The sequence below is a fragment of the Hesperophylax consimilis genome, chromosome 4 (assembly GCF_061612785.1).
Source record: "Hesperophylax consimilis isolate HC1 chromosome 4, BYU_Hcon_1.0, whole genome shotgun sequence".
In the NCBI taxonomy this organism is placed as follows: Eukaryota; Metazoa; Arthropoda; class Insecta; order Trichoptera; family Limnephilidae; genus Hesperophylax; species Hesperophylax consimilis.
The window spans coordinates 6,588,485-6,602,284 of NC_142839.1; the positions used below are offsets into that span (position 1 = coordinate 6,588,485).

The 13,800-nt window shown below is 38.6% G+C and overlaps 1 protein-coding gene across 1 annotated transcript in view; it reads left to right on the top strand.

Moving 5' to 3' along the window:
- The window catches only part of LOC149424105 (thioester-containing protein 1 allele R1-like), a 36,971-nt gene that overhangs the window by 6,210 nt on the left and 16,961 nt on the right, over nt 1-13,800 (top strand). The window contains exons 2-15 of the mRNA XM_089651283.1: nt 2,500-2,555; nt 3,382-3,556; nt 3,641-3,865; nt 4,406-4,656; nt 5,956-6,313; nt 6,939-7,121; nt 7,327-7,533; nt 8,164-8,316; nt 8,785-8,961; nt 9,202-9,297; nt 9,419-9,473; nt 9,858-10,020; nt 11,610-11,914; nt 13,207-13,391. Coding sequence (XP_089507409.1) covers nt 2,500-2,555; nt 3,382-3,556; nt 3,641-3,865; nt 4,406-4,656; nt 5,956-6,313; nt 6,939-7,121; nt 7,327-7,533; nt 8,164-8,316; nt 8,785-8,961; nt 9,202-9,297; nt 9,419-9,473; nt 9,858-10,020; nt 11,610-11,914; nt 13,207-13,391 — 2,589 coding nt within the window. The remainder of the gene's footprint in view (nt 1-2,499; nt 2,556-3,381; nt 3,557-3,640; nt 3,866-4,405; nt 4,657-5,955; nt 6,314-6,938; nt 7,122-7,326; nt 7,534-8,163; nt 8,317-8,784; nt 8,962-9,201; nt 9,298-9,418; nt 9,474-9,857; nt 10,021-11,609; nt 11,915-13,206; nt 13,392-13,800) is intronic.

Here is a 13,800-nt window from a genome sequence, read left to right on the forward strand (position 1 = left end):
GGCCAACGCAAAAATACTCTTGCGTAAATGTGACTCCACTTATTTCTGTCGATTTGAAAATTATTATTCCACAATTAGGTTGCCGGCCTCCGTGGTTGAGTGGCTACTATCCTCGGTTACGAATACGGAGGTCGCGGGTTTAATTCCCGGTGTACACATGTAAATTTTATTTGATTAATATGTATTATTTCACAAATTGTTAATTTTATATATTTTATAGTGTTTTCCGCACGTTCCAGAGTAGTAAATACTCTCAGTATCACCCCGATAAAATACCAACATTAAAAATCGAAAGGTTATTCTAAATGGCTCTAGCAATGTTTGGTTACCAGTTCTGTTATTAAATAGATTTTTATACATGTTTAATAAAAAAACAGCGCCATCTGTTGGACCCAAAAGGAACACGTGCTATTTTTTCTCTACAGCACAGACACACTAAGCCACAGCAACTCTTGGTGGGGTACAGCTAGTATTTTAATAATAATAAAATAATTGTTTTATTGTCAAAAATAAAAACACTTCTTTACTTCAATTTTCTCTTCCTTCAATACAAATCAATTACGATGTTTCACATCTAACAGGCGTCCCGTGACGCACATTTTTTATTGTATTATGCGAAAATTAGTTTAAATGCATCAATGTGCATACCATTTATGTTTCACGACATATTTAATTCATTTTGTTTAACTGCAGCCGAATTCGTAATGCGATCTTTTTGTGTGCAACTTCCCAGTATTAAGTCTATTAAGTATAGAAGGACTTGTTTCAATTTTAACGTAGGTTGGAAAATTATAATAATGATAATTACATAAAAACAAACAATCTCTGAACAGGTTTGCCGAATTATAGCATTGACATGCCCATATCATTCACACCATTCAAATGGAACGGTCTTCCATTTGTTTTAAACAAAGGGAAATTAAATAAACTAATCACACTATTTACACACACTGCTTATTGGATAAAACATTGAAGCGGCCACGAATATAGACTGACCAGTAATTGACAATAGCTCAGTGGACAAGTGGCCCAGAGCATAAAGCTTTCCGACCAAACTTTGTGGGATGAATCCTCCAAAAGTTATGAAATTGAATGGTAAGGTTTTTCTAAATTCAGTTTTTTTAATACAAAAAATTCTAATATCTGTAATAAAAAAAAATAGTAAATCCTTTTTTTTTATCGATAGTAAAAAAATATTATTTATTATTAAACAAATTTATTACAAATTAAAAATTCATCATCTTTGAGAATAGATCAATTCCCAATTTTAGTGAGAATAGAAGCAATTACACCGCACAGAGTTTTGTCGGCCGGGCGGAAACAGCTGACGAGTCACGAGGCTAGCCGAAAGAAACGTCGTTCCGTACAAGAGCACACAATTACAAAAAAATGATTTCCTAATTAACTCATCCTACTCCCAGCTCTTTCAATCCTTCATCAATTCTTCTGACGATTTGGGTTTGCCCCTTTTCTCCCTCCCCAATTTTTTTTATCTAATAAAGAGGTGTAAACAAAGTAATTAAACTTTAAATTAATTAAAAAATATATTAAAATAAAAATTGCCTGCGGCGTTCATTCTCTCCTTCATTATTCTGTATGGATATCTTAGTACGTTAATTTAATTTTCATAGTGTGGGGACCACACTACTCAGTTATATTCTAACAAGCTGCGTACTAGCGATAAATTTACGATTTTTATAACTTCCAACGAATCGAAGTGTTCGATGGTTCTGATTATAAATCCCACTGTCTTCATGCATTTGTGAGTTATTTGTTGAATATGATTTACTAACATTAATTGAGTGAGAAACATAACTCCAAGATCCCTAACTTAAATGATAACGTGGTCTTGATTCGACAAAACGTTAGTGTCTTAAATGAAATAAGTTGTTAGCGGTACACCAATTGTTTGTAATTTGTCGATGTTTGGCGGTAAGATTAGACAGTCGCTTCTATTGGATATTTATGCTTATAAATTGATGTCATCGGCAAAAAGCAGAACTTTTACATCGTCGAAACAACTTATGATGTCATTTATAAAAATATAAGGAATATAATGCAGCCGTGATGACTTCCTTGCGGTAGACCACTAGTTGCATAAAATGTCTTTGGTTTGGAATATTTAATTTTAATAAGATTCTGTTAGACAAGTAACTCCAAAACGAATCCAACAACTTGCCTCTCAGTACTAATGTATACTATTAACTAAGTGGGGATACAAACAACTTTGTTGCAAGCTTTTGAAAAGTCTGTGTAGATACTGTCAACTTGTTTTTTGTTTGTAAAAGATTCCGTAATATTAGTTATCATAAAGTAATAGGTTAGTAGCAGTTGACCTTCTAGTAACGAATCCATGATGATTTGTTATCTTTTATTTTTAGTATTTGATGGATAAATTCAATCGAGAACAAGGGAAAATATGTGTGGAAGTGCTGATTATATTCATGTAGGATCGTATGTGATAAATTTTAAAAACTAATGGCTATTTATTTATTTCAGATGGCGCTACTTTTTGGTATAATCCTTGGCATGGCTCTACCTGGTTGCCATGCAGGGTAAGTCGTATAATATTTGTTTTTTATTCGATACGAAATCAGTAAGTACGTGAGACAGATCAAGACGATACTGTTCTGGTTTTCAATGAGTACAGTGAATCATTGAATGATTCAACAATCGTAATAATAGGTAATATTTATGAAGCTGAGCTGATCATGACACATCGCCTAATAAGTTTGCTAGTTTATGTATCGATCATATTTAAATATTTAGTAGTAAATTTTCTTCACAGTGTTTACTTCTTTATCACATTTCTGAGATCAAATTTTGGATTTTTCTCAAACGTCAATACGGTCTGGTCAATTCTTGCTTTAATAGTGAAAGAATATTCGGACATCAGGGGTTAGTGGCAATAATTGTTTTGATGTGTCCAACTATAGCATAAGCTTTCACCCAAACGTAACCGGCACATTTCGTTATTTGTCACATTTATAGTCGTTTTCTTCTGCTTTGACCCCTTAACAAAGGGCTATGCCCCCTTAACAAAGGGCCATGAAAAAGCACGAACTCCATCTGTATTTCGAACAGTAAATATCATTCGCAGATTCCTGGTCCAACTGTGTGACATTATTTATTAGATCTATATTCATATTTTAATAGATGAATGTGAAGTATTGTTACTTTCAATTGGAAATACATAGTACCTCGAGCCTCGAGTGTTAACTATGTTGTGAGCTGAAAATATGTGCGTTGTCATAGCAGTCCGCGCTCTGAAATATTTTATTAGGCAGTTCCAAAATACTTGGATTGTCTGCACATAAAAAAGCTCGTTTGAGTTATTATCGCATCGGTCCATTATTTATCATATTTTTGTTTGAATTTTAGGGCCTACACAATCCTGGCCAACAAGGAGATCCACTCCTTATCTGAATACAGGGTCGCAGTTAGCAGGACCGCAGATGGCCAGGGAGCCGTGAACCTGGAGATCGAGGGCAAGGGATACAGGGAAGCCCAACTGGCCACGTTGGAGGGTTTCTCCACGTCCGTGGTGACATTCAAGGTAATGCGACAGTCTTTTTTTTTAATAAATATTTCTCAAAGCACTATCTTAATTTAGAGAATAACCTAGCGCTACTTTTTCCAGACTGGAGTCCTGAATCCTGGCGACTACACTCTGACAGCGCGTGCAGTGTATGGAGAAGAGTTCCTGAGCAAGATGCCCCTGGTGTCCATGAACAAGACGTACTGCGTGTTCCTGCACACAGACAAGACGGTATATGAGGCTGGCGACATCATCATGTTCCGTGTGGTTTTACTCAACAAGCACCTGAAACCACTGGCTAACGTTAAACCTGGGATGATATTGAGGGTAAATATACAAATGATACCCAACCAACCTAGATTTGATAAATCATCAATACACCTTCCTACTTATAACTTGGATTTTGCCAAAACCAACCCTAACGCTTTAAAGCACAATAAACATAATTTGAACACAGGCTGATAAACGTGATCTAATATGGATTGTCATTGAAAAGCGTCTTTAAAGTTTGTCTCAACAGGTAGAAGTGCATCACTGCATTATGAGGCGGGTGTGGGTTTCACCGCCTGGAAAACATGGATTAATTTGTCACATGCTTACCCCCTGATTCCAACCACCCCTCATACCATTTTCCTTCCCAGAACGTTATCTCAACCCTTTCCTTAAAAAATATCCTCCAAACAGCATTCCTAAAAATGATATAGCCCCGGAGGGAAATTATTTTCCTGAAGGTCTCGTGTATGGAGCCAATGTAAAAATAAAATAACCCAATGCCCCATTACATCTTTGAAATCAAGTCCAGTGGATTCCTACATACAAAAAACAACGGAGTATTCCGACTCTAAATTCAATATTCTTCACTTTTAGGACGGGAATTCCCGCGTATTGAAGCAATGGGGCAAACTTCCCCTGACGAAAGGTGTCTTCAGCGAGGAGATCCAGATCGCGGAGTTCCCGGTGCTGGGAGACTGGTCCTTCGAGGTGGAGGTAAACGGTCAGATATACACCAAACGGATCCTCGTGGCGGATTTCGTACTGCCCAAGTTCAACCTAAACATCGAAGCTCCTGAACATGTCTACTATCCCGATGGGTCGTTCCCAGTTACGATTACTGCGAGGTTAGTTTGAATACCACACTATTTACATGTAAGTGACACCTGTCCATTTTTTCTATAATAATAGGAACTATATCGTCACTGGCTTGTGTGACTTTTTGGAGAGGATTCTGAAATAAGCTTTAGGAAGGGATTGAATGGGTCCAGTATAAATGAGGGAAGAAAAACGGAAGCTGGTAGCTCGTTTCCAATACGTGTCGTTGTACACAAGAATTCAGAAATGGCAAAGCAACCAGGAATGGTTTTTTTTTTCAACTTTTACCCACCGAATTTCTCGTAAGATCACCCAGAGAAAATGCTTTAAAATACCAGTACAGGAAGACCTCGATGTTTCTTTTAGTCATTTATTCACCATTTCCTGCTACCATAAACTACCAAACCTTTCTCATATTCTGTTTTAAAACCCTTGCGCAACTTCTCATTTTTGATACTCACGTTTGTAGATTCTAATTTTTGCTTTTAATCCCTTGTGTACTTCAATTCTCATTCTAAACCTCTTGCACGTGATATCATTGCTGATTCAAACCCTCTTGTTTTTACTCCACACATATCATCTGTCTGTAAATTTGTTAGTTCCGTTTCCACTCAGGTGCCGTTTTAAGGGTTCGGTAAAGATTATTTTTTCAAATATGAAACTTTACCTGCCTGAAGGAAGTATAAAAATAGAGATTGTGACATTTCTCTGGAAAAAAAATATAATTTCTTTTCTGAAATAATAAAAAAGGTACGTAAAATATACCATTTATAATTATATTGAAGAACCTACCTACTTTCAAACCTTACGATTACAGATGAAATTTTGGTTTCGATTTATCGAATAAGAGAAAATTAAAAACATATTTTTTGAACGCGAGGTCTATTGAACTGTTCACAGAACTGTTAGGACGGGTTGTTTCGGAGAATTTGAACAATTCATCAAATTTCAACGTTCATTTTCGGGTTCTGTGAAAGTCCTATTCAAGTTCTGTTATTATATCATTGTAGGCTAGTTGCTTGAAAAAACTGAAATAAAAACAGAACTTGAAAAAATCTTTCACAGAACTTGAAAATGAACGTTGAAATTTGATGAATTGTTCAAATTCTCCGAAACAACCCGTCCTTAGTGTAGACTTTCATGTCTGATTCTAATTGCTTTGGTAGATTCTCTAATCTCTAATCTGATTGCTTTAGTAAGATTCTAATAGCTCATTCTTTGTGTAGTTTCTCATTTCTGATTCTAATTCCCTGTGTAGTGTATCATTACCAACTCATCACCAATTGCTGAACATGTATCCTGATATCTTTTCTAATTCCCTTGTTTAGACAATTCAGCGGCGAAGAGGTAGAAGGCGAGCTAACCATCACTGCCTACCCCGTGTTCTACTCCGGCGTGATCCAGCCCGTCTTCCAGGCACCCTTGCGCCGAGTGGAACACCTCAAGGGGCGCCTAGCGCTCCAGCTGTCCCTGGGCTCCGAGCTGAACCTGCGCGAGGGCGAGGCGGCCACAGGCGTGGGCGGAGGACGTGGGGGACGACGGCTCGTGCTCGAGGCCTCCATGGAGGAGGCTCTCACAGGACGGAGACACAATGTATCAGCTCTGCTCTGGCTGCACAGGACTCGAAGCTACATCTCACACCAGGCTCCCAAGTTCTACAATCCTGGACTTCCGTATACTATACAGGTTAAATCATTAATGCGACTTATAATAGGTACTATACATCACAACCCAAAACATAAATGTTCATTCACATGCCAACGTTAAGATACGAGTAACAATAAAATGAGACTGTAAAATTGACTGAAGATTTCAAACTCTTGGTTTTAAGAAAATTACCTATGTATTTGATTTGCTGACGAGCAACAATGATTACAAGAAACTACAATGTAGCTGTAAATATTATGCATTGGGTTAGTAAGATACCAGTCAATTTTTTAAAAAAAAATATTAACAAACCCCTATTTAAATAAATATTTATATGCTAAATTGCAAGATTTCAATAAAAACATTCATTCTTTTGAAATAATTCGTATACTGCAGTGGTGAACTGTGTACGAGTCTACGCAGCGCAACTTGGCACAAAAAGTTTCGCACTGAGGTAGCCCTGTAAGCTCTGTCAGAACCCGCAAGTGTCTTACGGTTGTAATCGTTTTTAAATGACGATTTATTCATTCTATATATGTATAATAAAACTTGTGTTCGGAATGAGCATTTGTTGATCTACATGAATATATGTTGTTTAATCCATAATATTTTTCACTAAATTTCTTTATTCTATTTATGATTATCATTCTTCACCAATGTCCAGGTCCAAGTTTCCGACTGGGAGAACTTGGAGACGAAGGGTAATGGTCGCATGCTGATGAAGTACGGCTTCCCTACTGGCTCTGAGCCCATGCTGGAAGTCACCCTGCCACTAAACGGCGAGGGTCGTCTCACCTACACCTTCTACCCAGACACAGGGTCCAACCCGACCCCAATGACCATTGAGGTTTGTTAATGATTTTTAAAAATATTCCATGCAAACCGCTGTGTCGTCAATACGCAATTGCGCATGGCGATTTTCAGTGGAGATTCGTCTATGGTCTGAACCTCCACAAATTACGTTGGTCTCGTTTATTAGGAACTTTCGTCTGTTTATGAGGATAACATGAATTTATTAGTTTGCTGAAATATAATTTGATTTCGTTTTTCAGCTCACCTACAACGACCTGAAGGAAGTTATATCTGACATCATGCCTTCGCCCGGTCAAAGAAATAACCTCTTGCAGTTATCCTTGGTGACTCCAGTTCCAGAAGTTGGCAAAGAAGTTCATGTGAAGGTCAATTCTACGGCACCGATGAAGACCCTTATCTACTACGTTCTGGGAAGAGGAGAAATCATATTTTCCAAGACATTCCAGGTTAGACTCAACGATGATATTATTATTTGAGAAAGAATCGTTCGTATCATTCTTATTTCGCTACATAAGCTTTGGATATAGGCTTCCCCCAAATTTATTTCAAGGGTTCATAGATTTTACATAAAATTTCTTAAGCTCTAGAACTCTAGACACCACTTCAAGTTTCACATCTTGACCAAATTAGCACCTTATGGAAGTGTTGCCTTTGTCATTATGTCCAAATTTTGAAAGTGTTGTCCTTATCATTTCCTCCAAAGAAGCGCTTTAGAAAGTATTGCCTTTCTAATTTTGTCCAAAATAGCGTTTTTTTTTAAATGTCTTCTTTCTCATTATTATGTCTAAAGTAGCGCTTTTCGAAAGCGTTGCTTCTCGCATTGTTTCTAAGTAGAGCTTTTGGAAAGATTTACCGGCCAATTCCTTTAGAAATTTAAGCATGTTTGCATGGTCATCTGTTCGTTAATCGGTCTCTCTGGAGAATTATTTTCAGAGTTCAGTTTGTGATTAAATAATAAATAAACAATAGAAATTGGTAATTCTGCCAAAAAATATCCTTTTTCTGCTTGAAAAGACTTCTAGCTACTTCCACCCTGATTAAATAGCCTTTTCTGAGCACCATTACTAATATTTCAGATAATTCCGGCCCGCCGCATGGACGAGCTAAAGTTCCAGGCGACCCACGCCATGGCCCCGGAGGCTGTGTTGCTGGTGGTCCACGTCTCCGAAACCTCAGAAATGGAGATCGCATCCATACAATTCCAAGTCCAAGGCATCTTCCAAAATAAAGTAGGTATCGATTATATGGCCGAGTAACAACTCGATCGATGATGTGAAGTGGCTGGCCAATTGCAATTAGACTAAACCAGCCTAATAGAAGGACCCGGATTTACGATTTAAGATTTACGGATTTGTCACACGGGAGGTATTGATACCAGATATTGATAGCTTCTCCACGCCCATTTCCTTTTCCAAATTCTTTTCTGTACTTGAAACCAAAAATTCGGGTATTGTTCACTTATGCACCAAAAACCACCAGTAAAACCACCAAAAAAACCAACAAAAAACAACCAGTAAATATTCGATATTATACATGAAGTTACAAGACATAATTACATTCATGTAGCAGTCCTGTCAGTATAACAGGAAGGGGCTTCATAGTGAGATTTTCTCGATTCTTGGAGATGGCAATAATGGTGGAAGAATATACTTTGCTCGTATCCAATATTTGACGGGCCACGATCACCTTTTTTCCAGGTTGAAGTGAAATTATCACCCGAGCAGCCAGAGCCGCTGGGAAACGTGGATTTGCGGATCACAGCCGAGCCAGACTCCTACGTGGCCGTCATGGCCGCCGCACCCTCGCCCATGTTCTCCGTAGCCTCTGACCATCACTATGACGCTGGACAGGGGGATGGCCTCTCAATGGACACTGTAAGTCTCAGATACACGTAATTTGAGTCAGAAACTCTAAAGGTGTCGCGTAAGGCCAGCTACCAGAGGAGGCAGCAGCGATAATAGTAAAGGCAAACGAGTTCCACGAAGAAGTCTTATTAAGTTCTGTTAACACCTGAGTTCTCGCAATCGATTAAAGCAGTGGAGTAGAAATGTATTATAAGTAATAAGAATGCTTTATAGCTTTAACAAGAATTAATTAAATTTATTTTACTCCAGGTCCTGGCTCAAGTTCGGTCTTTCTCTCCCTTCCACGAGGAGCTGAAACATCTCTACAGGGAAATCGGAAATGGTGTCGCCAGAGAAACTATCGATGTAATATATTTCAAAAATATAAACATGTGTATATAAATATTTACTTACCATAAAACGTGAACCATCCAATAGATTTGTCAGTCCTTTTAGGTGTTTCTAACTTTGTTTTTTTTTTCTTCAGCAACTGGGATTTGCGCTTCTATCAGACAATTATTTCAATAAAGGAACTCCAGAATGTAAGTACCAATCTTATAGACTTCTAACTAAAATTAACATTTAATAAATAATCTCCAGATCTAAAGCAAGGTTTGCAGTCTAGGTTGGTAAAGTGAAGCATAGGTCACCCATAGATGAGATAAACTTGATATAAATACCGTCTTCGAATGAATTTTGAAAAACTGAAAAAACTTTTTGAAACTGAAAAAAATTGAAGGAGGCCTTTATCCAAGAGCTGTTCGCCGGGACGCTCTAATTCAAGGGATACTAAAGAGTTGTTATCTCTTGATAGCAGAGCTACGAATTAAAAAACGGGATTACTTTATAAGCTATTTATATATATTAAGCTATCAAAGAGACGATTATCAAATTTTAAATTAATATATGATTTGTTTATTCCACAGTGATTCAGAGTAGGAGCACACCAGGAGTCCACCAAGACGAGAGCACCAGGCCTCCGCTGGCCGGGCCCTATGCCTTCAGCCGCTTGCCGGTGCCCCCCTCGCCCCGCGTGCACTTGGGGGCTCTACCCACCAAGACTTGGCTGTTTGCCAACATCACAGTCGGGTAAGATGTCCCATTTGTACACTAAGAAAAAGTGCCCTATATAAAGCGGCTAGCTCGAGGTACCTAGGCAGTCTTTAGCACACAGCTGGTCAGTCCAGTGCAAGTGCCCGCCGCTAACTAAACTGGGCGGCCGTTCCTCTGCCGCCCCTGCGCCTTTCCATCCACGCGTACTGCGCTCCGCGACTCGCTCCCGCATCAAGCCGCAGGTACATACAAGCGTACCCGGCCTTGTCCGCTGTTCGAGCCCATCATCAGCTAACCAGTTCCACCGTACCTTTGGCTTACTTCACACTGTAGTACCTGAAGGCTCATGGTACAAGTCCGGTCTCTACCGACGCGGTGTCGGGACACCGACTTCATCTCCGTAACAGCCGTGAGCATGGACCACGGATTCTCATCTCACGGAGATGTGTTATACATTGCGTTTCATCGTGACGCCCATCAACTACTACAATGACATTTTAATTCATCGTCAGCAACAACTGTGACTACTTTGGCTGCTCTATGATTATATCTGTAATCTGACTACTTCAATAAAGCCGCGGCAAGGATACCACACTCATCTTTCATTCGCGTCTCCTTACCATCCCCAAAATTTAATGAAGCTTTTTGCCAGACAATGGATGTCGTGGTGGATTGAAGTAATGCTACCAAATCTTGTCTTACCCAAGAATTCAAATGAACCCCACGATTTTAGTTAAAATGTAATAGTCATTCAAATTTTACCGTGGCCAATATCGCCATTGCCAAAATAATATCACGATTACATGGTTCGAAGGTAGCAATTTAACTATTTTTTTAAACATTTATTATATTTTCAAGCGTTTTTTTTTTTAATGCAAACAACAACCAAGAGCATAAAAATAAAATACTTCATAATGCACAGTGGAAAAATTGTAGATAAGGAATAAAAACAGTAATTTTATATAATGCTAGTTTCAATAGAGATGCTGTTGTGAGATGACGGCCGGCATAGTCCAGTGGTAACGCATTGGACTGCCATTCCGAAAGTCGCGGGTTCGAACCCGGCGTGCGCAAATAAATTTAATTTGATTAATTTGTGTTATTTCACAATTAATTAATTAAAATAATATATAGTATATTTGCGGCACGTTCCAGAGTGGAAGATACTACCAGTATCGCCCTGGTGTAAGACCACCATTCAGAATTGAAACGTTGCTCCAAATGGCTTTAGCCGTGTTTAGTGACTAGATCTGAATAGCCAGGTACTTCCCCACCTTCCTCTTTCCCTTCCCCACTTACCTTCAGCCTCACAACACCCCCAATTGGGGATGCCATAGTCTCACTGGCTCCAGACGGGAGCAGTTGGGACTCTTGTGAGGTATTAAGTGCCCGTATTCACTATTAAAAAAAAAAAAAAAAAAAAAAACTAGAATGTTTTGCTGGTTTTCCCGAATTAGGGTCAAATCCATATCCTGTCAAAACCTATTGTCAAAAATCGGTAAAACTTCACAACATGAAGAAAAACCGTAAGAAATGAATACTTATTTATTTCAAGCTACAAAAATTCAAGAGGAACTTTTGGAGAAAAATAGAAACTTTACTGATGAATTGTTATTTTGTTCCAGTTCCGAGGGTAAGGGCCTCCTAGGCCGCCGTCTGCCCGCCACCCCTGGCGCCTCGTGGGGCGTGGGCGCCTGGGCCGTGCACCCCGTGCGGGGGCTCGGTCTAGCGAAGCCCCTCTCGCCTCCCGCTCTCGTTCGCCCCACTCTGCGAGTTTCAGCGCCGCGCGTGCTTCGCGAGGGCGAGATACTAGCGCTTCCCGCCTCGCTGTTCAACCCTACAAACAGCGAGGTGCGCGCAGACATCTCGCTGCACAACACCAGGCAGGAGTTCAGGTTCGAGAGCAACAATGAGCTTGACGCCCCCAAATGTAAGTGTTTCACTTCAATAGCGTGTGATTTTCATTCCGAAAACTCATATTTCTGAAATATCACGTTATTATATTCGTTATTTCCACTCTGAGAACAATATTTCTCAATAGTACGTGGCATTTACATTTTGAAGACATCTCGATTAAAGGTTCATAGAAGTGACATTATATTTATTTATTTAATATCAACGGTATAAATATACCATAAACAATGATAACATGTCACAGTTAAAATCGTAGAAATATTTTTTAAAAAGAATTACAAATATATGTGGCATTTGATTGTGAAATGACATTAGAGAGTAAGTAAGTAAGTAAACAAGAGATACAAGTACATAAGTTTCTATAGTGCAAATAAGGTAGAATTAGATTAAATTAATATTGATTGAAAAGATTTGATAGCATAGCCCTCTTGTACCTACCTTGCGTGCAGTTAAATAGATCTGCCACATCTGCGTATCTATTACTAACTTCATGCAACCTAGGTACAAGCGAGTGTTTGGAATACTCAGTCCTGATATTGTTGCATTTAAACAAAATTTTAGAACGAGTAGCTCTCGTGGGTATATGAAATTCAATGAGGTTAATTAAATCAGGACTGTCTATACTACCATTTACAATTTTGAACATAAATATTAAGTCGGATATAATTCTTCGATCTGAGAGTTTTAATAAATTTAGATTTTTCATCAAGTAATTATAGTTTATATTTTCAATGGGAATACCGAGTTTAAAATTAATGTGTCTTAGGAATTTATGTTGAATTTTTTCGATTGAATCTGAATGTAATTTGTAGTGGGGGGACCAAATCGAGGAGTTATATTCGACTTGACTACGAACCAGGGATGTATACAAAAATTTTAATGTTGAAATATTCTTGAAACCTCTGGAATTTCTAAGAATGAAGCCTAGCAGTATTGTATGTGATATCATACAAAGTTGAAAGTATGATGCGTACCTTCGTAAGCTTTCTGCCACAATGTCAGTGGATATTCGGTCTAAGTAAGGAGTTCCGCAAGGATCCTTATTGTGATCATTACTATTTATATTATAAGCAACATGGGTCTCTTCAACCCTCAGCATCCACAAAGATGAAATAGGCCCCTAAGGGAAATTAATTTCCACAGGGCCTCCTGTGTGGAGTTAATGTTAAAAAGCAAATGCTTTCTTCACCCCAAACCATTACTTTATTTAGGATGCAAATTTTACAACATGTCAGATGCAATAGTTGTTATCTGTTCTATCATGATTTGTATAAACATTAAAATCTTACCTTCTCCAATCCATTCTAGCCGTGGAGCCGTACCAACGCCAGAAGTTGACTGTGCCGCCGGGCCGCTCGGGCACCGTGGTGTTCTTCATCTCCGCACCGCCGTCTGCAGATCCTGCTGCCGAAGGTTCTCGCACCATCACCCTTCAGCTGGACGCCACGGGCTCAGGCCTGGCTGACTCTTATGAACACGAGATCACCATAATGGTATGTTGACACTACGAATATATGAAATGTGAGGTTTTTGAATTAGGATTCTTATAAAATTCTTGTAAATTGTGTTACAATTCGTTAAAATAAATATTTAAAAGTTTGTGGTCCTAAATTTATCTAGATGTATTCATGCAGATAATATATTCAGCCTTACTAAAAAATGTGGTGTAAGTAAGACACGGCGCGTAAGGTCAGAACAGAGGGTCAGGGCACTGCTTCCATAACATACTTGGGAAAATGATTCCATTCAGGAATTAAACAATTGGGAAGAACTAAGCAATATAATATTATTACTTTGCTGATGCTGCTGCATTGACCATTGACATTTTCACTTACAAACTATTTTTATTATTTAATAAATGTTTACGTGTTACATTTTTTGACATTTTTTTAACTACCATTC